The sequence below is a fragment of the Hippocampus guttulatus genome, chromosome 14 (assembly GCF_054856545.1).
Source record: "Hippocampus guttulatus isolate MCC_2025c chromosome 14, RoL_Hgut_1.0, whole genome shotgun sequence".
NCBI lineage: Eukaryota > Metazoa > Chordata > Actinopteri > Syngnathiformes > Syngnathidae > Hippocampus > Hippocampus guttulatus.
In genome coordinates, this window is record NC_141274.1 from 3,468,118 (window position 1) to 3,493,406 (window position 25,289).

General features: G+C 41.2%; 3 protein-coding genes across 4 annotated transcripts; 1 reads left to right on the forward strand and 2 right to left on the reverse strand.

Moving 5' to 3' along the window:
* Positions 1-1,878: 1,878 nt before the first annotated feature.
* On the reverse strand, positions 1,879-7,297 carry LOC147194476 (complement factor H-related protein 1-like). The gene is made up of 11 exons (XM_086128591.1): positions 7,129-7,297; positions 6,831-7,022; positions 5,146-5,328; positions 4,873-5,061; positions 4,684-4,756; positions 4,489-4,592; positions 2,987-3,043; positions 2,486-2,647; positions 2,250-2,411; positions 2,147-2,172; positions 1,879-1,993 (listed from the first exon to the last, which is right to left on the reverse strand). The coding sequence occupies exons 1-11, from the start codon at positions 7,202-7,204 to the stop codon at positions 1,979-1,981; spliced, it is 1,239 nt and encodes a 412-aa protein (XP_085984717.1). The 5' UTR covers positions 7,205-7,297; the 3' UTR covers positions 1,879-1,978.
* On the forward strand, positions 6,475-19,082 carry LOC147194477 (beta-1,3-galactosyltransferase 2-like). 2 transcript variants are annotated; one of them, XM_086128592.1, is made up of 2 exons: positions 6,475-6,714; positions 16,917-19,082. In XM_086128592.1, the coding sequence occupies exon 2, from the start codon at positions 17,042-17,044 to the stop codon at positions 18,182-18,184; it is 1,143 nt and encodes a 380-aa protein (XP_085984718.1). In that variant the 5' UTR covers positions 6,475-6,714; positions 16,917-17,041; the 3' UTR covers positions 18,185-19,082. The 2 variants fall into 2 exon arrangements, with proteins under 2 accessions (XP_085984718.1, XP_085984719.1); XM_086128593.1 differs by lacking the exon at positions 6,475-6,714 and adding an exon at positions 16,443-16,759.
* On the reverse strand, positions 10,946-25,252 carry cdc73 (cell division cycle 73, Paf1/RNA polymerase II complex component, homolog (S. cerevisiae)). The gene is made up of 17 exons (XM_086128590.1): positions 25,115-25,252; positions 24,482-24,587; positions 22,585-22,654; positions 22,434-22,496; positions 21,603-21,655; positions 21,204-21,292; positions 20,896-21,109; positions 20,149-20,247; positions 19,730-19,808; positions 19,581-19,645; positions 16,395-16,452; positions 15,356-15,391; positions 14,877-14,964; positions 14,622-14,783; positions 13,035-13,135; positions 12,810-12,951; positions 10,946-11,642 (listed from the first exon to the last, which is right to left on the reverse strand). Exons 1-17 carry the CDS (start codon positions 25,243-25,245, stop codon positions 11,606-11,608), a joined length of 1,593 nt encoding a protein of 530 aa, XP_085984716.1. The 5' UTR covers positions 25,246-25,252; the 3' UTR covers positions 10,946-11,605.
* Between the last annotated feature and the right edge of the window lie 37 nt (positions 25,253-25,289).

A 25,289-nucleotide genomic window follows, 5' to 3' on the forward strand; every position in this document is an offset into this window, starting at 1 on the left:
GCAATATCTTGAAGGGTCTCAATCCAAACAAGTCCCTGGGAGTTTTTTTTTTTACTCGACAGCCAGAAATTGTATTTAAACTGGATATCTCACTCTCTCTGACTTAATGTACATGAAAATACGATTTCTTTCAATACACTTGATGTGTATGTGTTGAATAATGACGTATATTAGACGTTTCGCACTCCCAAACCGCAAACGTGTGGTTCAGTGAACAAGGTCTGGGTCCGGGGTTACCATGGTGACAAGATCCAACGAGATTGTCCATTGTACCTGATAACTTTCCTGTTCGAAAGAGTCCCCATTTTTTCCTCGAATTGGATCGCGCGGGCAACAAAAATGCTATTGTGCTGGTCGTTACGCTTATTTTGGTATAAAGGCTCTGATTGGTTAATAATCCACCTATTATCAACTAAAAGTTTCCTCAACAGACATATTTGGGCGGCAAATCACAGACTAAAAAATATATATATATATATATAATTGAGTGAAATTGGTTTCCAACAAAATATGATATTGAAGAAACAGTTTTGTTGTTGTGAGTGCAACACGTCTTTCATCGAATCTTCGCGAGGTGGTTCGTTTTGCAAAACAGGGCAGCACAGTGGCGTGCAGCTTCGCATCTGTGTCTCACAATTGGGTTCTGGCTTCAAATGTCAGTCTGTGTGGTCGTTCTTCCCATGCTTGATGTTTTCTCAGGTACTCGGGCTTCCTTTTACATATACCATATACATATTAGGTTACTCCAAGACTCCCCCGGTCCTCGAGGGCCCCATTCCAGCCTGTTTTAAACATCTCCCTCCTCCAACACGACCGATTCAAATAATCAGGATCGTTATCAAGCCTCTGCAAAGCTTGCTAATGGGTGAATGATTCTAACACAGCTTTTCCCGCCCGACAATCTGATTGAAATGTACACTCCAGACAATACACCACAGTACATGCAAATGCTATACACAGAACGCAGACGAAATGTACTTCTCTGAATCCATTAAGTATTCAAGTTCTACACCCATCTGCCATTTCCTCCCGTCAGCCCGCAAATGGCGCCTATGTGACACGCTCGGAGGTATTAAAAGCGTATACCAGCTAGCGTGTTATGTTCTTCGCAATCAACTCCAACCAGAACATAATAACAGAAGCAGAGGGCCCGTGGTCCTCTCAGTGGCACTTGCCTCCGATTTAACACTTATTGATTCCTCCTTAGGAGCGGCGTGAGCTGGCACTAAACCCTTGCAGGTCCTGGGGGTGGCTGTGAAGCTTGCGTCTGTTCAGAATGTCATGAAAGTAGTGAAGGAGTGAAAAGATTTTGCCAAGAACACTCTGTTCATGCTCATTAGTCAGCTTGTGTGTCGGATGGCGTCATCACGCATGAAGTCCCCACAAAAAAAACACATAATTAAGAGACGCCGCCGCAGTCAATGTCTTGTCAAGGCGGCCCGCCTGTTTTGAATCAGCAATTATGTGCCGCATTGAAATGTAGACAGAAAGACTAATTCAGCATTCGTCTCATCATGAGGTCCGGATGTAAAGCCCCAGCCACTCCCAAGTCAAGCCGTGAACAGACTTCTTTATCTCAGCAATGCCATCAGATGGCTCCTGTTCGACTCTCACCAAGGGTTCGCATGGTGTGCTTTTCGCGAACGAAGAATAAAATGTTAAAAATAGTTTTATACACAAGTGACATAATTATGTAGAGAGAGAGAGAGAGGAGACGAGAGTCTGAGGATAACATGATCCAAACCCTCTTCAAAGCTCAGAACTGTGAGGGCGACATGCTAACTAACATGTCCTCCACCGTGCTGCCCCGATCTATTTTAATTCCTAAAACTTGTTGTGAACTTGTTAGAAGAAAGTGTGCAGACAATATAAAGGAAATACTGTTGTTGTTGTTTTTTTTTTAATGACAAACTATTGTGGATGCTTTTCTGTACTGCTGTCTTCATGCGGAAGCAGTATCCCAAGGGACGACCATCAGTCAGTGGCACCTATTCTGTTTCCAAAATGTAACAGAAAAAAATAAGTTAGCAACAGATGAATCTCAGTGGAAAACTATCAAGCAGACATGCTTATCATCGGTTAAGAATGAATGATTATCTATAATACATGAAATACATTTTTCTAATGGTCTGAGAAACACACTTACATAATAGTGGTCCATGTCGTGACAACCTAAGCAATGAAACAATGAAAGTAGTAATGACAACGGTGATGTAAATGATCACTGAGAGTGTGAAGTGTGAACTTACATGAGCTGATCTTAATTTTCCCTTTCGTGCACGAAATTCGGCTGGTGAAATCAGGCCAGATACACTGAACTCTCTTGGTTTCTCGTTCTTTTAGAATTAATGTTCCAGATTCTTGGAAATTGTAGCTTGCGTACTCGTCAAGATTCAGTTGACAAAATGCTTCTGCACAACGTAAAGAATGACAAATTGGATTAGTATTAGCATTAGTGTGAAAAAGTAGTGGTAAGTTGACTTACCTTTGCATGTAGGTAGTTCTGACCAAGTCCCATCACTGTAGCACACCACTGTCTCTGGACCGATCCTTTTGTAAAAACTATTGCACGCATATCTTACCGACATTGTTCTTTTTCGCACAACGTCACCATTTGGAACTTTTGGGTATGATCCACAGTTGGAAACTGGAAAACATAAAACAACAATAACTAAGCATGTTTAAGTTGTCTTAAAGTTAAAACAATACCCATTGGGTTTAAATATTGGAAGCAAAAGCAACAAAAAAACAGCAAGACGGCATCAGACAAGGTTTGCACTCTAACGATCCTATAGAGTGAATTGTTTCCGATTATGCATGTCCAAAGGTAATTGCTAAAAACATGTCCAGTGATTAATTTTTAAAGCTGAAATCACATCACTGTATTCATGTTATCCATGAAATGTTAATTGTACAGTTTGTAATTTTCTTGCATTCCTGACCAGAACATTGAGCACAGTACAGTATATCAATATGAATTATGTACCTGCTATGACCAGGGGTGAATTTGAGCTCTCGGTCTTGTCAGAAATGGTTACAGATCCTTGATCAGAGAAAAAAAGAAAAATGCTCAACTTAGTTTCACAATCGCTCGATTTTAATTCTCAATCGTGTGGCAAAGCATACATCTTAGGAACTCTTATTTCAGTAAATATGTCCAGATAAAGTCTACTTGGCTGTTTTGGACAACTTTCTACAACATCGATGCTGTAGAGTAGATGGATGTTGTTTTACTTGTCTAAAATAAACAACAATAATCTCTGATGGCTTGTAATGGATCGACTGAATGCCTGGAAGGAACATACTCGTTTGACCTCAATGACTGGCCTGTCTTGTGCAAAGTATCATTCAAAATAAATACAAATCTTGCAGATTTAGAGAAGCTTCTGCTTAAAGTCTTTCGGGGCTGCGTTGTATCAAAGCAGGTGGTCAGAGTGCTTTCCATGCTGTGAAGAGAGTTACTACTTGGGATGTAACGATAGCCAAAACGCCATGATGCAATAATGTTATGATATGAACCTCACGATTTAGCTTATCATGATATTGTGCGGAAGTTGGTGATATAAAAAAGCTCACGATACTGTATAAAAACTAACGATTACATAAATAAATGAATAAAACATACGAGCAGTGACCAAGAAAGAGGATTGGACAGTCTTTTTTTTTTTTTTTAAGTCAAGTGGTCCTATCGGCTCAGGGGCGCAGAGTATCCGGTTAGTTCACAATTCCTATGTTCGGCTGATAACGGGAATAAGACTTTATCTTGAGGCACGTGCATTGTGAATTGAGTTCATTTGTGGAGGAACTCAAACGTGCTACGTTCCCCTTTCAAGCGTGGGTCGCAAACGTCGGTGGCCAAAACATGCCGATATCAAATTGAATTGCTCACCACTAGAGGGTGCTAGAACCGCACAAATGGAAAACAGCCTGGCCTACTTAACGGACGTGCTCCTTTTAATACAGTATTGTGACACGACGACGACAATATCGTGCCAACTTTAATATCGCGATATGGCCGTTATCGTTACATTCCTAGTTGTTAAGTTACTAGGTCTTAGTATAAAGCAAGTGCACTGGATAACCGCTGATGGAAACAAAGGCGCTCAGGTTCTGACATAGCAGGGGGCCAAAGACCGTCACTAGCTACCGTTTTAACCACACACCTCCAAAAATCAAACAAACTGAACACTATGTCACCAAAATTCAGTACTACATAGTTGTCAATCTGTGCACATTTTTAGCATTTATCTTCAAATATGTCAAACATCTTTGGAAACAAATCTCTTCATTTACTTGACAGGGTCTTCACATGGATGCAATCAATTTCAGACAAATGAACCTGTGAATCCAACTCTTGCCATTCAAATAACGGAAATAATAGCTCAAGGTTCAACAACACGGGCACAGATTTCACAATGAGTAAGTACAGCTGTCAAAAGAGTTGTCCTTCTACAGATGTTTTGCCAAAGAAAGTTTTCAGTTACCCACCTGTTTCACTTGCCGTAGAACCACCAGTACTGACACCAGTAGTGGCCCCACCAGTAGGAGCACCAACTCTGGCATCAGTATCACCACCACCCTGCCCCCTTCCTCTACCTGACAGGAAGGTGAAAACATTTTCATTTTCTACATTACATTTTCTGTCTGATCAATGTCATTGTTTTATTATGTTGTGTTATTAACCTACTTCCATCAACAGGTTTTGTCATGCCACCTGATGTGTCTCCATCATCTTCAGGACCTGGCTTGGATATTGCTGACACAAAAAATAAATAAATAAATCAAATCAAAATACAAACAAGTAACAAAACAACAAAAAGTTGGGAAAACCAAAATGTTGCAGGTGCATCTTAGGACAGTTTTTGAACTTACTGCAGCTTGGAGCTGGTGTCCAGGACCCAGCAAGACAAATGACAGACTTCCTGGAGTTTGCACCCTCAACACTGTATCCGTCTTCACATTCATAGTGGACCTCAGAGCCTGCTGCATATATGTCCTGGTACTTGTGAAGGACAACAGCGTGCGGGATATTAGGCGGCTCATTACAAGACATTTCACTTCCTGGAAAGAAGTCATGGAAATATTGTATCAGTATGTGATGTGTACAAGTGCATGCACTTAGTTGGCGAATGTGATGGGACATACGTTCACAAACCGGCAAAGCTGACCAAGCCCCCTTTCGACACGTGGCTGTTGCTCCCAAACCTTTGTGTTTGTATCCTTCGTCACAATTTATCCGAATGACTGATCCTTCTTTGTACCACAAGCCTTCAGGACTTTCATTGTATTTTCCATTTGGAATATCTGGTGTAAAGCAGGCGTTTTCATCTGAGGAAAGCAAAATTATGATTCTTTTTTTTTTTCTTTTAAAGAAGTGCATGTGTGAAAAGAACAAATCTTAATTATTAGCGTGGCTAATTATAAAATCACCACCACTACAACAACAACATAAAGTGTAGTATAAGTCGAGCTTGAGATCTACAGCCCAGGGCTTAAATGACTCGCTTAAAAATGACCATTCAAGGACAGCACAAAACTGTTGCGCAATAAACCAACAATAAGTGCAAGAACTCAGTGTGATAATATTATTTAGGTATTATAGTTGTCCTGCATATGATTCCAAATTGGCAAAAATATATTTGGCCCAGTGTAAGCAGAATTCAGACATGTCTTCCATCTAGTAGTGATTGGTGATATTACAACTTAAAACTACAGCTGACCTCTGCATATTCGCAGTTCAGCATCCATTCACAAATTCACAGATTTTTTTTGTCTTGTTTTTTGTTCTATATTTTTGTATTTTTTCCCCCGCATGTCCTATGAATTGGTTGTTTATGAGATTAAAGTTATACATTATTTTTTATATTGACTTAAAGCATCACTTCTTCCCTCGTTAAATTTGACAAATACAACAGTTCGATTTTGTCTTTGTGCTTTTAAAGATTAGAACTTTGAGAATAAAGGTGACGTTTCCAGAATAAAAGGTGCAATATCATGAACTTTGTTCTTGTAACATTCAAAAAACAAGTAGTTGAAGAACATTTGCTTTCAATAAACAGAAATCTCTTTTGATTTTACTCTGAATGTTTAAGGGGAGCAGGGCGGCCCGGTGATCCAGTGGTTAGCACATTGACCTCACAGTGCAGAGGTACCGGGTTCGATTCGAGCTCTGGCCTCCCTGTATGGAGTTTGCATGTTCTCCCCGGGCCTGCATGGGTTTTCTCCGAATACTCCGGTTTTCTCCCATATTCCACTAACATGCATTGCATGTTCTAAATTGTACCCAAGTGTAAGTGTGAGCGTGGATGGTTGTTCGTCTTTGTGTGCCCTGCGATTGGTTGGCAACCGGTTCAGGGTGTCCCCCGCCTACTACCCAAGGACAGCTGGGATAGGCTCCAGCACCCCCCGCAACCCTTGTGAAGAGAAAGCGGATCGGAAAATGAATGAATGAATGTTTAAGTGGAGCACACAAAACAAGAATCAGGCATACTGACAAGGAGTTGAACATTATCAATCCGTTAAAGAAAAAAAATGAGGTCATCATTACGGTGCCCTATGAGATAATGTTTCTGCTCATACTAGTCGAGGTCACCCAGGGCGTTCCATTAGTCAAACAATCTCAGTATATTTTGCAAGCAGCAATTTAAATGAGATGATTTGAGGTCAAACTCCAACCTGTGAGGAATCAGCAGCAAGCAACCAAACTGCATCCAGGTAAGGCATTGAATTGAGCACAATTTGCTACCGTTTTGTTCTCATGGTAAAAATGTCAACACAGTTCCTTAAATTGAAAATAGTTGACGCTAATTTACTGTCTAGATTATACTCACCAATACATTGTGGTGTATGAGACCATAAGCCATTCAGGCATACACTGGTGGCCCACCAGCCCTCCACTGCTGGTTTCTGTCCAAAGTTGCAAGCATATGCGAGTTTGCTTTCATGCAAATAGGATTGTAGTTCAGGCACTAAAAAACCTCCCTCCAGCTGGGGAGCAGAACAGTGGTCTGCAGAGCTTTGGGCTAAAAAAAAACAACAACAACACCATAAAAAAAAAGTCATCAAAAGCAAGAGAGAGGCTGCAGTTATATCTGTTCAGCAAACAGCATCAGAATGAATGTGACCTACCATGAAGTACTCCGGGGTGAGACAAGACAAGGACCAGTCCAAGACAGCTGAGGAACATTTTGTCAGGAATTGTCATATTATCTGACAAAGTTGAGCAAATCCTCTCAAATCCGATTGGGATAGGTTAATTATTGTTCAGTTGCGCCATCACCCACTCAAAAAGTAAATACCGACCTCCTCTGCGCAGGACATGGTGATGTTTGCTTTGAAGAACGAGGCTGCAAAGTGGAAAGAAGGACAACTTTCATAGTTTTCATTCCTACTTTGATTTACCGTGACACACCGAGAATGCCCCGAAGCCAAAAAGTCAAGAAGTGATACAATTTAGTGTCTCAAAAAGTTGACAAAAACATGGAATTCAAACTATTATCTGCAATTTCCCACCCTTTATTGAGCCAATCAAGGTATTTTCCGTAATATAAGGCGCACCTAAAAGCATTCAATTTTCTCAAAAGCCGACAGTGCACTTTATAATCCGATGCGCTTTATGTATGGAGCTTGCTGATTGCTTGGAAGTCGTATTTTAAATGTTCCATCAAGCGTTTTGTTACAGCTGCAGCAGTTGTCAACTCTGTATAAAGCGATATTGTATTCCCTCGCATAGCTCCATCTAGTGGATGCATAACACAACCGCAGCCAGTATTGTTGCTTCTATTCTATGCGCCCTATAAATGAAAATGATTTCATTCATTGAAGGTGCGTCTTATACTCCGAAGCGCCTTATAGTGCAGAAAATACGGTATTTCTTTTACATCAGAAAAGTCTCACTGCAGGAACAAGATTTTTGTCATAACTTTGAATATAGTGAAAATAATTGGTGATCACGTCTTAATTTAAACAAACATTTATTTGATGTGAAATCTGGGCTGACTCAGTTGAACACAAAGCTGCCATCTGCAACAGATGGAAGCAGCCGTTGCGTCTTCTACCAGCTAACAGAAGTGCATTGAGTCTTCCCGTTTGTCACAATGCTTGGCTGGCACAGATCGGTCAAAAATAAGTAGTGTATTTGTAATGAATAAATTACAATTTGGGGATGAGCATTTGCGGCACTTCGTCTTTTTTGAAGTCATTAAAGAAACGTTTACAATAATACAAACACATTTAAACACATACAACAAATTGAGAGAAAGCATGAGCAACGGTTAAAAATTTTCTACAAAAGATACTTTTGTTTTGACAGTTTTTCCAAACTAACATATTTATTATCTTACAATATAAATCAATAATCTTGCTCAAAGATGCACATTATAAAATGAACCGACAGTCATCCCTTTGTGAATGAATTTTCGGCAAAAACTAGGCTGAGCTGAAATATTTCCCGTTATCATTCTTCTTTCAAATTTACAGTGTGAAACCAAAACAATGTGCCATTCTCTCGTGTTCGACAGTGGAATTACACTGAAAATAAACGTGAGCCGAAACAAATCAGTTACAAAGTACACAACAACAACAACAAAAAAAGCAAAATAGTGGGACCACAAACCCGGAATTCGGGTTTGCTTGTCGCCAAAAACGGCAACAAAGGGTATTTAAGCGAGACAGAACAATACAATACTGTACATCCTGTTTATAGAGCGCTTTCACAACAGCTGCAGCTGTAACAGAGCGTTTTCCGTCATACGCTATTGTTGTCTTGTCTCTCTGCTACTCTCTCTTAAAGTACCGCGCTAGATTCTTAAGGACGTACTGCTGCGGTGGTTTACGGCCCAATTTTCAACCCGTCAAAATGACGGACGGCCTTAAATTTTCCCCGTCGACTCTTTAAAAAATATCCGTCAATGATGGAAAATTGTCGGTTAATGTAATCTCTTCAGCAACAGAAATATAAAATATGTAAATGTTGATACAATCTTGTTTAACTTAGATTTCGTTACAAGAGACAGGCTTTGTTGTCAGAAATCACCCCTCCTCCTCCCGAGTCCTTCACAAATAAAATATCAAATGTCGGGTTTGCTTTGGGCTCGGGCCTGCAAATCAAGCTAAGTGATCGGGCTCGGGTCGGGTCGGGCTTAAATACCCTCGGGCCGGTTCGGGTCAGGCTCGATTTTTTAGGACCGATCTTAGCTCTACCAGTGGATCACAATGTGCACACATCGGCTACATACTAAATTTCAAAGTAAACAAGAAGCTGTCGCGTCCATTAATTAATGCATCAAGTGGGAGCCAATGAGAGAACGGTCTTACTTTTCAGATGGAATAATATGTTCGTTTTTCTGGTTATAACACGAAATCGATTCATATTCCTAACAGTAGGAATAATGCCAATTATAAATACAAGTAGTCATGCTTGACAGACAGAATGGAGAGCGAAGAGTTGTAGAGCAATACTGCCATCGAGTGGTGTTTTGGAGGCTGCTTAGCTTGTTTGTACAGATTTGGATGAAGCTGTAATACCAAATACTATATTGTACATACACAGCTGAACAAATGTATTCGAGCAGCATACAATGTAGTGTTTATGCCACAGCTGCCCCCTATGGCGGATCTATTAACTGAAGTGAGAAAAAAAAAATCCTTTGTGGTAACTGTGTATCCACCCTTAAAAACATTGGCAACATCTGTTAGTGTTCACCCAACAACAAGCCAGTGTATGGAACGTTGTGTGAAGAAGTTTGAGGGAAATAAATGAATCTCATCCTTTTCAGAATATGGCAGTAACAACATTTTGGAAAAAAAAAAAAGTCAAGCACTGTAAATACTTTCTGGAATCAGTATTTGATGTTTTTCGTAATTGTGGCATTTAGGGACCTTGACCTGGAAAGAAAATGGTACTGACTGGTCTATTTGGGGACTTTCCGCACTGTTGCAATGACTGTCCACTCATGTTGAAACAACAAAGTAGCAATACAGTAATCCATGAAAATTTCCAAAGTTGTCCACTTTTATTATGCCTTATATGATACTTCTAATCCATTTGTATCCCTGCAACAATTGTTGATGACACTCTAAACCAGAGGTGGGCAAACGTTTTTGACCAAAGATCGACTTTTGAAGCGACCAACCTCCCGCGATCTACCCGATCGCGCACGTGCGTGCACCCAAATATGCACACGCGCACATATGCACGCAACACGCACGCATATGCACGCATGAGCAACGGCCCGAACATGAATGAAACAAAAACACACAGCCCCCCCCCCCCCCCGTGTTTTAGAAGTCTCCCTCTTCCAACACACCCGAGTTAAGTGACCAGGCTAAGTTAGAGAATAGCAAGTTCCACAAAAAGGACTTTCAAAAATGTGGACAATGTCAAATGAAATTCACTGGTAAAGGGGAAAACCGAGAGCATTTTAGTTTAACGCTGAATGTAAAATGTCAAGCCCACTGAATGGAAAAGATTTCAATTTGCACACATTTACACAATTTTCAGTGAGGAATTTAAATTCAAATTCTACAAGTCAGATTCAGTTGTTCAAACTAAAGATTCAAATTTAACAACACAAATTCAATTTATGGAATTCAGATTCAGTTTTTCAATGCACTTATTCAAGTTTGCCGATTCAAATCCAAATATAAATGATTCAGATTCAGTTTCTGGTGGCACATACTGTATTTCAGCTCATATGACAGACTAAGAGCCCAACTTTGGAATAGTGGAATGACAGAACAAAATAATCAGACTTTCATCTTTGATTGTTCCGTGTTTGAATTTGTGATTGCAGTTGATGCGTTTTATTTGGAACTCAAAATTAATCAGTTGACATCAGGACACTCTTAGAGAAACTTTGAATTAATGCTGATGGCTGCTGGATCGACCCTTTGTTTTCTCCCTCGTAAATACGACACGGTTCAAAATCAAACAGCGTCACACCGGTCCATTTTTATAGGCTTTATTGTCTTCTCACTTCAGAAACCCAATTTCCCTTGGCTCTATCATGACATCAACGAAAGAAACTGAAGTTTGTAACAGAGTCATTGTACGGCAGAGTATTTCAAAAACAATGTGTCCAAAACAAAGCCGACAAAAGCCTTCCAAAGTATTAAATCCGTTCATCTCTTCTCCAAAGCGCTTTGGCTCCGTAGGATTTTATCATGTATATACATCAAACCGCAACGCAAACTCCCAAACGCACTTGGCAACAGTGATTTCGCCAAATGGTTGAGTCCCACAGTTCGTCTTCACTGAGACCAAACTTGCTGCTTAAATGTTGTTTTTTTCCCTCTCTTTTTTTTGCTGATCCATTTCACAATGCGGCATCTTTTTGATAGAAAAGAGTTAGAGTTGTAGGTTTGCCCATGTTGGAACATTAAAAAAAAAGAAAAATTCCAACACCGCCCCGTACTAGCTAAATCTCCTCTTTGTGAAGATTTGCATTACAAGTTGTCAGGGAGTCCCCTGGCGGCTCCACTATTCCCCTCCTAGGAGCATCACGTTGGAATATGGAATGGCCACTCAACACGGGTAGAGAGAGAAGTGTAACAGGGCCGGAAGGTTTGATCGGGATTCCCGGGTTTTGGCCATTGCGATCCGAGTTTAAAACCTGAGGTGAGATTTGTGTTTCACCATGTATCTGGAGGACAAAGAAACAAGAGGGAAAAAACAAAACGCATGTGAGTTTGTGTCTTCGGGTTAATTGCTGACAAAAATTTGTGATATTTCGATATCATAGTAGAATTTCTAATGGGCTTAAAGCTAAGGTAGGGAGGAATAGAAGGTTTAATTTTTTTTTTGGGGTGTATTAGTCAGTCCTCATCACGGTTATTTTAGGTAAGTAGAACAAATGAAATAATTAAAACTGAAAAAACATGACCATTAATGTAATAAAAAATGAAAACTAGAGCCAAAAAAGGGCATTTTGTTTCCGTCTGTGTCAATTGATATTAAGCGTGACCTGTCAGGGTTCACTTGAAATGTATTCATTTCGGTATTGCTGTACATCCATAGCTACTACGGCTGGCCATCTCGCCACAAAGGATGATTCGAGAGGGGTTTTCAAGATGCGGGATGCGAGACAACTGTTCAATTCGAAAGTGGAACAATTCGGTTTCACTCAGTGGGATTCCGATTGAATTCAATATTGTACGGCTCAGTTCAAGAGGCTGATCTAATGACTTTTTTGTCGTCATTTTACATAAATTGGAATTAACCTGTTAGCCATGGAAATGCACCATTACCCCATCTCTCCAATAGAAAGACAATTTGATACGTATCTTGAGATATTTCACAGTGTAACGATTCGATTCACTTGCTCTTTGAAATCCAAAAAACGTTTTCCGGCTGAAACCGTTTTTTTTTTTTTTGTGTTACACTCCTAGTAGCGACAGAAGGAAGGTCAGCTGTTGGAGAATTTTACTTCAATTTATGATACAGCACATCGTGCCCCTTTTTGATTTGCTATCTTGTGATCGACCAATACTCCTAAGGTAAAAAAAAAAGAATACTAAAACGAATAAAAACTGAAGTAAACCAAAGCATTAAAAAAAAAAAAATTAAAAAAATAAAAACTAGCAAACACGCGTTTAAAAACTATTCAAATCAACCGAGAAAAAAAAAGTAAACCCAAAATAAATAGAATGAAAAATCCTAAAATAATTAGAACCCTTGTCCCCATGTGCGAGTGTGCACTTTTGTGAAGGATACAACAAATTTTCTTCAAATTTGATGCTTCTAGCCTGCACCTTATTGATCGGTCAACAGCTAATTATCATCTTCACAAAAGGCGAGGCATGCTTGGTACCTGTCCAGGGTCTCCCAAAAGCGCAGAAAGACGGGCCGGTCCAGATGGCGCCGGTGGCGGCTTAGCTCCAGGACCGTCACGTCCCACTTCTGTACGTTGAGGTCCGTCTTGGCTTCATCATACTTCAGATGAAAGGCTCGAACTGAAGGCAACGCGTTCATAATTGAGTTTGAGGATGGGCGGCTTCCGCTTTCCTTGCAGCTACCGAGATGGCAAAGCACTTACTCTTGGCAAAAATGTCGACAGGGGAGCCATCAGGCAGCAGCCAGGGCCAGCCCTTAAACTGCCAGGCAGGACCCTGCACAAACACAGCCACCACTCGGTCCCTGTAAAGCAGAGGAAAAGGACTCAGCAAACTTGAAGTTCCCATTAAAGGAGGGGGGCGGAGGGGTGTTCTTATATATCAATATATAGTACAGTAAATATTCCCACCCCCGGAATTCCATGGAAAGGAATATCCTTCACCCGGAATAAAAACCTATGCATTAACATTTTGACTACGATATAACGTGTTACTGGAACTTGCGTAAGCGGAAATTCCGCTACCCGTAACCCGGATGGAGGTGTAATGCCGCGGGAGCTTAAATACACGCAGCGCCCACCCGATGCGACGGAAGAGACACAATGCTGAAACAAGTTTTCACTTCGCCGTTTTCATTCATCAGATTCGAAACGAAGACGTGTAAGCGACTTTTTATTGGCGTGCGTTTTACTGTAATTGCGAAAGATTTTAACTTTATTCACTTTCGTCGTGTAGATCATCGCATCGAAACGTAGAAGAACTGTAACGACAGGAGCGGAGCGAGTGAAATGCATCCGTTTGAGCGAGGCTGGACACAAAGTTAAAAAGATCCAGCAGACCAGAGTTGGGAAGACGCAAATCTACGAAACTTTGAAAAACAAGGCATCGATTCAACTCCTGATGACAAGCCACCATCCATCAAGGAAGCAATGCAAATGGCAACAAAAATCCTTCAGTATGCACAAGAATTACCAGACATCGGTGATCAACGGAACAGTTACTTGCAACTAGCAAGAAAACTGTATGACACGCAGGCAAACATTGTCATAAACCAAATAATGCATCCAACAAAACAATCCAAAATACACATTTTTTTCCCCAAGACAGAAAAAAATAAACATTAAAATACTGTACGTATTTTACTGTTGTGATTTTTTTGGGATACACCTGTATTGCAGTTTTTGTTATATAAACAGTTTTTGGACAGTATATTTTTGTATTTTATTGATTGTGTTGTTACACGTGCATTTTGTCAACATACTTGCAGGTTCATAAAGGACATGTACCATGCTCATTTCCCAAATGAGGAATTTCTGTTATCAGGACAAATTGGACGGCGCAAACACGAGTCCGTACTAGAGAATATTTACTGTATTCAATTCTACTTCCACTATTTCTGTTTGTCCCTTCCTAAAAACAGTGCCAGCATATGAAGGCACTCGAATGAAAAAAAAAATCACCCAGTGGTACACAGATTTTGCTCATTTTTAGTAAAATACTGCCCCGCGCTTGAGCTACTTCTGCTAGTTAGCTCCGCGAAGCTGCCACCTGTTGATTTCAGTGAGGCGTCCGTGTTGTTCGTGCCACAATTTGTTTGGCAATTCATCGAACTCAACACGTCAATTAGTCCGTTCGACCCCAAAAGATTCAGGACACATGGACTGCATGGTGTCCAAGTTGACAATATCCGATGTTCAGGATTTCTTTGTGTCAACACAAATTTCACGAATAAATACGATGAACACATTATGGCTTCATCTATTATTTAAAAAAATATTCTGACAACTTACCAGTCCTGCGGTGCTAGTTTGAGAGGTTGGTCGATGACTCTGTAGGGGACTGTGACTGAGAGCGTGTTGCCACCGGGTTGGATCTGGTCTTTGCGCCTCTGGAGAAGAACCTCATTGTCGCGCTGGATGCCTTGCTTCTTCTTCTCGTCAGAGGTGACGAGCCTGGTGGGAGGCAAAGATCCAACTGATTCCCGGCCGCCTCATCCACCTCCTCATATCTCACTGGAACCTACTAAACGTGATGGCGCAACGTACTTGAGATCCTGCAGCAGATCCTTAGCATTTAGCATTGTGATGAGTGAGGTGGTGGCGGCCGGGATGATGATAATGGGCGTGCGTGAACCTGTAGGGAGAATGCCATTGTCATGTCGTCCGATATATGCCCACAGCATGTACAGTATGTATCAATACTAAAGCACAAACCCAAGCACATTGATGAATCATTACACCCTTATGCTCACCATATACAATTTTCACTTGACTGCAACTAATACGTCCCAAAACTTTTGACACTTTTCGGGTCAGTTCCAAATGTTCAACAGCTCTGACAGAAAAACGCCCCTGCATAATATTTCTTCGTGTTTTGAATTTTTTTGTCGACACTTATACCCCTTTCAGTCACAACTTTCAGGCGCAGCAATTATCATTTATCGACAATAGAAATACAATACCATCCAATTCATGTTCATGCTTGAACAAAAATTGATCGTTACAAATGTCAAGTTTCATCTTACCTTTTTTCTGATTCGGTGGCGGTCTGGCTTGTGAAACTAGAAGACACACAGAAACAGATGCATGATGGCGTGTCGCTGCCCTTACGCATTCGTTACTTACCCTGGCAGAAGAAAAAGTAATTCCCACCCAGCATGTATCAATTGGACAACATCTCAATAATTTGGCACTTTCCACTATGTGCCTGTTAATTATAAACTGCACATTACCGTTCAAATGACTGAAGTATCAAAAGTATCGATAGCTTGATTTGAGAATCTATTTCAGGGCATCAAGATCTGGTAGTGGACATTGACAAGCACTAAAAATCATGGTGATACCGTATTTACAACCACTGAGCCCTTCAATACAATCATCCCTGCATGATACATGCTATTTTTCCCCCTGAAATCTATTAAATTATTGAGAAATGTTTCCACTTTACATCGAAACTCAAAAATCAAATCCACCATGGTGACGTCAAAGAAAAAACAACGAACAGTTCTCATTGTCAAAATGCCGTATTTTCCACACTATAAGGCGCACTTAAAAGCATTCCATTTTCTCAAAAGCCGACAGTGCGCTTTATAATCCGGTCGTGCCTTATAAGTGGATCAATATTCTGATTTCTCGAATGTAGTATTTTAAATGTTCTGTAAAGCGCTTTGTTATAGCTTCAGCGGTTGTGAAAGCTCTATATAAATAAAGCTGAATTGCATTGTATTCCCTTTAGCGAAGCTCCATCTAGTGGATGTATAACATAACAGCAGCCACTATTATAGCTTCTATTCTATGCGCCGTATAGTGCGGTCTGCCCTAGATATAAAAACTGTGTTTAAAATAGGCCATTCATTGAACGTTCGCCTTATAGTCCAAAGTACCTTACAGTACGGAAAATACGGTACTTGTGGACAACTGTAACACTGTCTATGCATCACTGTTACGTTTACAACATTGGCTTTAAAAACCAGACTGGCCGAGTCTGAAATGTGACACGTATGAGAAAAGAAAACAAAAAGCAACAGATAGGCTTCATTATGAGCAGCAGGCTGTTGAACTCACCTGGGCGTGGTACAGGCTGTAGTGCAGGGGTCTGAGCCTTCCGAGCAGAAGCCCCTTCCTGAAAAACAATGTGAGATCAAGGTTCATGGATTAGGCGCTGAAAATTCAAGCAAAATGTAACCTCCAGGTAACTAAAAGTGAAAACAGGTATTCTGCAGCGGGACTAATCTTTGTCCTATCCTGACAGCGGGACTAATCTTTGTCCTATCCTGATGCAAAGTTTTTTGGCATTCTGTTGTTTGAGCCTTTGCTTGCCTTTGTTGCAAAGTACAAAGAAAAAAAACCCACATCGTCAATAAATAGCTGAGTGAGGCACACTCCGCTTTGGCACACAGACTTGTGACTTCGACTGTGACGGCTGCCAGGTATTGTTTGTTTTTTTTTTTTGTATGACATTTGTATTGATGGTCAAAAGCTGGCGATTCAGAAATAAGGCACTTTGTGTACCCTGAGAATTAAACGCGTCTGCGCCGTGTCAGCCAAAGGCCTTCAATAAATTCCATTCTCGTCCTTGTCTCCTAGGTTATCCACCACCAGATCTTCACCCTTAACTTGTGGTTGGGAATCGCATGACAAAGGATGACAATCCCTTGACTATGCCATCACAAAACAATTAGATGACTTTCAAGAGCGATTAAGCCAGAGCCATGCAGTTGAAAAGACGCCACTGTTGGACTCAGTCTGCCAAACAGGCCTTTTGCCTCTTACTGGTAGCTCTGCTGATCTTTCTGCTCCGTCACATTTGGCCAAATATCACAGCAGGCAATTCAGGGCCGTCCAAAGTTGAAGGACTTCAAACAGACAAATCAATAGTGAACACAAGCATTTCGATCTGGACGACACTCTGGACCTCTTTTGAGAGTGGCACAGCTTTGGAAACACCTAAGCTCGCCACGACCAACCAAAGTGAGGTGGGAGACTCGAATGGCACCGAAATCCAGGGCCTTTTCCCTTACATCATCAACGAACCGGTCAAATGTCGACAGAGTCTTACAGCGCCATTTTTGGTGTTCATAATCGCCACAGAGGCCTTGCAGGTGGAAGCAAGGGACGCGATACGACAGACCTGGGGGAATGAGAATTTGATCCGAGGCGTGCCAGTCGTCCGAATCTTTCTGCTGGGAAAAGACGAGGGCGAGGCGGTAAGCCGCCAGCAACAGATGCTCCAGGAAGAAAGTCGGAAATATCATGACATCATTCAGCAGGACTTCTTGGATTCGTACAACAACCTGACCCTAAAGACCTTAATGGGCCTCCACTGGGTGGCACGGTACTGCTCACGGGCCAGCTACGTCATAAAGACGGACAGTGACATGTTTATCAACACAGAGAACCTGATTCGGAAGCTGCTCAGACCAGAGCTCAAGCCCAAGACGAACTATTTTACCGGAAGAGTCATTCGCAATAATGCACCCATCCGGGACAGAAAGAGCAAGTGGTACGTTTCCGAACAGGAGTACCCAAACGTGATGTATCCCACCTTCTGTTCTGGGACGGGCTACGTGCTCTCCGGAGACTTGGCTCTGAAAATTTACACAACATCTCAGAGTGTGCGCCAGCTGCACCTTGAGGATGTGCATGTGGCACTTTGTGTGGCCAAGCTTGGCTTGGAGCCCATCGACCCACCCAGTCATTTTCTGTTCAACCACTGGCGGGTGCCGTTCAAAGGATGCGACTACAATCGTCTGTTAACGTCCCATGGCTTTCAGCCCTGGGAAATAATTCAATACTGGAGTATGCTGCTTAGTAACAAGACAAAATGTGCAACCTCTTTAAAGTATTCTAGCTAAATCCACTAATAACTCTTTTTACTTTCATATCACTAAGATGATTTTTTTAAATTGCAAAACAGATGTGTATAGTGCATTATTTTTAGGTTTGCAAGACAAATTTGATATATTAAGATACAATGCAATGTGAAAAAGAAAATGGGGGGGGGGACACGTAGGCACACATTTACACACACAATGGCTCAAGTTTTTGGGAGGTGATGACTTGAATCGTTAGGAGGGGCAGGGCAAGATCAGATTTTGCTTGCTTCTGCCCTTCTCAAACTTAATTTGTGTTTCTATGTGGACTAAGTCATATTTCGTAATGTCTTTGTTTTTTTTTAATAAATGTATTTTGACTGTTTGAGATAAAGCTCAAATCAATTCAACCGAAGAGGAAGCATGACAAAAACTAATCTGAGAAAATGGACAGAGAGTACCTACTCGTCTAGAATTCAGTTGCCATTTTTAAAGAAACATTCGGCGTGATGCAAAAGACCCCATACAATTTCATCAAACGAAGGTCTGATCCGATCAAATATCACATCAGCCGACAGGAATGGCATAACAATATATGTCTGCCATTAGAATGGTTTGCCTCAACTATTTTGATTTGCTGTCAATCATGTGATGTAAATGAGTGTTCAAATAATTTTATCTTGGCAAGCATGCGTCATCCGGCATGGTCCCGTCCGATGCTGAAACCAACATTAGGCAGTCATCGGGATTGATAATCGTGTAGTTGACCTAACTCGGCTCACACATGACCAGCGCAGGAGTCACCACTTTAACACGTAATACGCACACCAAATTTTTTGTCAAGACCGATCAATTTACAATCAATCCAATACAACAGGGGTGTCAAACTCATTTTTTGTCGCAGGCCACATTATAGTTCCCGGTTCCCTTGGAGGGCCGTTATGACTGTGAAACCGTATAAGGAAGTCAAGAATAGTGGTTTATTCAACTGTACTTTAAGTTCCTGTAATGAGGGTTTTGGTAACAAGAAAATGCTTAGAATATATCTCAGATTTATTACATGTGAGAATTTAAAATTTTGGTTAAAATTTTAGCAAGCATCATGGAAGTCAACATGTTTGATTTGCTTTCGCGGGCCACATCAAATGATGTGGCAAGCCAGCTCTGTCCCGTATGCAATACAAGAACCGTTTGCTCACGCAAAAACATGCCGGAGCAAATGAGACTGCGCACAAAGATATGAACAGCTGCTGCTTCGGACGGCTTTTATGATGTGCGGGTAATCCACGTGGATTCGGCCTGATTTCAACCAAGTGAAGGTAAAATATGGTGACGTGCAACCTTTCTGACCCAATAAAGTGACGCGTTAAAACGACGACCTCACTAACATTTTCAACAGTTTTGGTGTTCTGCATCAAGTTGGATTGGAAGAGCTTACCGTCACTGATTTCAGAGTCATTCCATGGTAGGTCCCCATGGTATCAATCTTGAACCCCTCAGTTTCTACAACCAACAATTACAAACAGCATCATTCACTGGAACTATTTTAGATTCCAATAAGTGAAACGTGCACAGGTCCACACTGACCCTCTTTTCCTTTGAATCTCTCCTGATCGTATCTGTTGTAGGCTGCCGGCACTGGCTGCTTGTTCCTTAGCGAAGGGTCCTGGAAAATATCAGTGATCATTAGCAACAGCGTCATAATGTTAAAGAGGTTCTGGTTACAGTAGTGACTAGTGTACACATATTAGGGTTGCTGGAGTGCTTGCCGACACAGCAGTGAGAAATGACACAAACAAGTGAACTTTTTGAGCTTGCTATTTCCGAAAAGGTGCCCGCATGTAAGCCATAAAGAGTTTGGCCTGATTGTGAAGTCTAAATTCTGGTTCATTTAAATAATACTGCATCCACAAAGAGTTTGTCCACCCACAGCTTGGCAGGTAGGCCGGGTGAAGAGCCGCCATTTTATGCACGTACAATGGCCAGAATGAGACAAATATTTTTACCACTTGAGTTGCATTCTGTGCTGGTCTCTGCTCTGGGGCTCGCCCTTCTTCTCTGGCTTTCACTGACTGAAGAATGGCAAAAATGTTCTTGGAGAAGTTCTGCAACAGATGAGTAATAGCAGGTTCAGGCAAATGCAGAGGCTTATTTCGTCAACTGCAAAAAGAGAAACGGAAACACACAATTGCACATATTTGCAGATTTTTCTTTTCTTTGCTAGGAACCTGTCCTCCCATCGTTTGTTGAAAAACTCACCTATTCACTGCTCTTGCACTCAGGCCAAAGCCATACATAAGATACTGTAGAAGAATAACGAACACCATCTTGGTGGCAAGGAAATATGCTAGAGTGAGTGGAGAGGCTTCATCAAATAGAAAAGTGTTGCTTTGCCACCATCTTGTGGCATCTAAAGGCAGTCAGAAACCTTTACAACCTTACAACTACTTGCGGATTTTGCCATCTGCGCTATATTATCTCATGTGTGCAAATTTTCCATAGAATGACAATGCCATCTGTGGGCTCACAAGAGCATGATTGCTGGTTTGATGATCCTATTTTTCTGATTTTTAAGTGAACCTGTTTATTGAGGGTTCATTCCAGACCAAACAGCAATTTTCTGGAGACATTTGTAACACCTACGTGTTATATTTTTCAATGTCCGGGAAAAAAAAAAGAGGAGGGGGAAAAAAGTATTTGGGGAAAGATGCATCAAATTGATTTAGGACTATTAACTTTGTGTGGACTTTGACCTTTCCAGTGCTCTGGAGAATGGTTGTCCTTGTCCTCCACACCCTCTCCCTGCTGACAATGTCTCTAGTAACATCTACTTCAGCATCCACAAAACTTCGCTGTTTCACAGTGATGTCATCATCCAGATCCGTTTTGATGGTGGACCGCTTTTTGGCCATAATCTTGGCTTTAATGGCTGCAATCTTCTCCACCGACATGGCCTCAGACAGTGATCTGCAGGAGCAGGAAGCAGAGAATTTGAGAACCTGTAGTTGTTTACTATGCTGTATTCATCCCACCTGGCGTACATACTATTTGGACCAACTACCTGATCTGGTCGGTCTGTACAATACCCTCCTTGTGGCCTTCCAAACGAGCAGCCAATCGCTCCTTGTCCAGACGCACCCGTTCTTCATCCTGAAAGTGACAACAAGATAACACACAGAAGTCAAAAGTTGTGCCATATGACTAGAAGTCACAAAGTGTGTATTACAACTGGTGCTAAGAAATGGAGGCTAATAGGCAAGATAGTATAAATTACAACAAGGACGTGAAGGAAATGTTGTGTGACTGTCTGAATGCACACACAGCCACAGTATTGTGCAGACTTGGTGGCTTCTTTGTCCAAGGCAATGGATGATGAACCCAGACTCTATTGTTATGTATGTGATGTACCAGTTCTGCCATCCTGTGTGAAAGGGGCTTTCGATTAGTGCAAAATAGTCACCTCAATCCTGGGTTTTTTGGCTTCTGAAGACACCTCATCGGCAGCTCTTTTCACTAAAAAATAAATAAAATTTTAAAACAATGTCAACTTTCGCCCTTTGTACATGTTGTAATTTGAAAGTACAAAAGTACATCTGAGGCTTCTGAAGAATCTGAAATATATCGTCTCTTTAACCTTATGATTATTTTTTAAAAAGTATTTGTGGTTCACTATTCACAAATTTGCCTTTTCTGCAGCGTTGCAAAAATATTCTGAAAACTATTTTGTTTCACTTGTGGCATCTGCCGTACTAATTCTCGTAAAGTAAATACATCCAGAAAAGTCTCATTGTAGAATATAGTAGCCTACTATAATTATGTGCTTTTATTGGTTAAAACTTGAGTTCACCTGACAAGGATTTTAACATAGAGCTTCAGTGCAGTATCTTGGCATATTTCTGGGCTCTCTCTTTTTGATACCCTAAGTTACAGCCCGAACGCCATACTCCTCCTCAGGCTTTGAGCAAACAGCCAAAGAGCCAGAAAAAAAGTTAGGACAACTTGGGAATGCCCAGTGAAGGAAAACGGTGAGCCGTAGTAACCCACCATTATGGCGTTATATGGACTAAATGACAGTACATAAAGGGGGGGAAAAAACAGCGATAAGACAGACTGTAGAAGGTCGTTTTAACCAGTAGTTCTAAGAAGCAGCAAGAGCAGCTGCCTATCACCGGTTTCCTCAAGCATATCAGGAGATCAGTGTTAAAATATAACATAATACAATATATGTGTCTGTATTTTACAAAAATCTGCCACTGACTACAAATGCTATGTACTAAAATGGAGCAGTTACCTTGTGTTGGCCTTTGCAGACCAATTTCTATGGGTGCACTTCTGTCAATACTAGTCGACGTCGCTGTGTACAGAAAAAAAAGTTGAGAGATTAAAACTTCTTCCAGGAGAATACATTAAAGTGAGTTGGTCACATTCTGGATGCTACTTACAACTCTCGCCATTAAGGTAAGAAAGCAAGCCCTTTCGATCAGGCCTTCGAACAACAGGGATGTTCTCTGTCTATGAAACCATGGAGGAATAAAATACATTAAAAACCAATAGTGACTAGCATCTACAGATGAATGTTAAGGGTAAATAAAGACGACTAAATAAATGGCACAGAACTTTCACTTTAACAGTGACAAAAAGGCAAAGCCATCAGTGTTCTTGGATGAACATAACGTCTTGGAGGTCTTCCAGTCAGGTTTCAAGATGATCCATAGTACAGAGTCAGAACTGTTACAGCCCAGTTTTTGATCACATCCTCTTGGCAAATGACACTGGAGACTATGTGTGTCTGGTTTTATGGGATTTAACTCGAGCATTTGATACAGTGGATCACAGTATTCTGTCGGCTCGTTTGCAGCCCCTGGTGGGCTTTGGCGGTAGCGCACTTAAGTGGATTAGGTCCGATTTAGAAAACAAAACATTTTGTGTTAGCCTTGGTTACTCCGAGGCACGAACTGCATCCACTGTGGTGTTGTGTTCCACAGGGCTCTATTCTGGGTCCTCTGCTGTTCTCACTGTATCTGCTCCGATCGGGTTCAATCTTAAGGGAACATGGTATATCCTTCCACTGTTATGCGGATGAGTGTCAGATCTATGGACCGCTGAGTAAAAAAGACGCTTTCTCATTGAGGCCACTTCTATCCTATCTAGAGGAAATATAGACCTGGATGGCACAACATTTCTTGAATTTCAATGAAAAGAAGACAAAAGTGATGGTGTTTGGTCCCAGTAGCCCTTGTACATCCCATCCTGCAGACTTGGGCCGCCTGGCTCCTTATCTTAAGCCAACACTATTGACTTTGGGTCTTAAACTGGACAGTGATTTTAAAATGGACCATTAAATTTGTGTTGTTAAATACAGCTTCTTTCACCGTATTAAAGGCCCATTTCTCAAGAGCACTTTGAATCAGTAATTCATGCCTTTGTCACATCCCATCTGGATTACTATAATACACTTTATTTTGTAGTCAGCCAATCCTTAATCCAGCGTTTCCAGTTGGTCCAGAATCATTGGCACCGCCCTACCCACTCTTGAGGACTTGCACACTGCAAGAATCAAGACAAGGGCACGGAAAATCCTCCTGGATCCCCCGCACCCTGCCCACCAAATCCAGCAGACACTTAAACAGTTTCTTCCCTCTAGCCATTAACTCCCTAAACAGTCACTGACATAGTCACTCTTCTTGTACAACAAATACTGCTACTGGTCACTCTAAAATGGTTCAATTATTTTCTGCACCAACTGTACAAACTGTCATAGTACTGATCACTTTAGCTCTGCTTGATACTTTGCACATTGTCTCACAGTTGTCACTGGGTGGTACCACCGCACTACGGTTCACTTACATTACGAAATATCCTTCCATACCTATTTGTCATGTCCTTGTTTACGATGATACTAATGCAACGTGTTATACCGGAGACAAATTCCTTGTGTGTTCTACATACTTGGCCAATAAAGATGATTCTGATTCTGATGCTGCTGCTTGTCTCTTGACCGGTACTCATAAGAGGGAGCACATAACTCCTACTCTGGCATCCCTTCACGCTCCCTATACATTTTAGAGTTCTTTTTAATATCCTATTATTTGTTTTCAAGTTTTTAAATGGCCTTGCCCCACCTGACCTCTATGAGATTTATTCTTTGGCTTTTGACTCAGCATTATACTTGACTTTTAGTTTGACTTTTTTTGAGCTTTCTACTGTCTTTGTCATTAATTTATTGTTTTGTTGTTTGATGTATCAATTATTTTTTGCTCCATTAAAAGCACTTCGAATACAGCGTTGGTTGTTTTAAAGTGCTCTATAAATACAGTTGAGTGTTCTGAAAATACTTACTGCAGCTCTTCGCACATAGGACGGATGCGGTAGGTGTACGTTGTTGAGCAAGAACAAAATAGAGTCGAGTGTATAGTATTCTTTGGGCTGGCCCTCTTTACCGGTTCTGGAGGGATAAAACACAGACGTGGTTCAGTAAATAATGTATTTACGCAAAGCACCACCTTTGCAACTTTAGCATCGTACAGAGCACTTACAAACGACTACTGCATAATCAACTCATCATTGGCCAGTTCGTCTTCCCACACGTAAACATTGGTCTTTTTCTCAATACCAACAAAGATGATTATCTACAACCCGAGGCTTTAAAACACGCCCCCGCCCCCGATAAACACAAATAACTGCCACTGTACTTGACAACACGCCGTGGTATCAAGTTTAGTGTTGCGTGACAAACCAATATAGTTATGCGCTCTATATATACACGCGTAGAGGCCATTACAAGTGACCTTTGGGTCTTGGACACATACAAAGCAAAGCGATTAACTTATCATAAAGTATATGAAGTATGGAAGTTTAAGAGTTAGGTTAGCATCTAGTGGCTATCAAGCTATACCTTACTCCTAGCACAAACGATACATAAGCTGCAGGCCTGCAAAATACAATGGCAAAAGAAACAAAACGCTAACGTACCCCCAGATAATATAGTTGGTCTTGACATTTTTCGGCCAGGAGAACTCTCCAAATATAACTTCATCTCCCTTTGCGACGATTTCCTTTTTCTGGATATTATACTGGCGAAGAACACTCAACACATCCGCCATCTTCACTTGCCAGTGTCGAAGTGTGTTTGGAAGGCCCCCAGTTA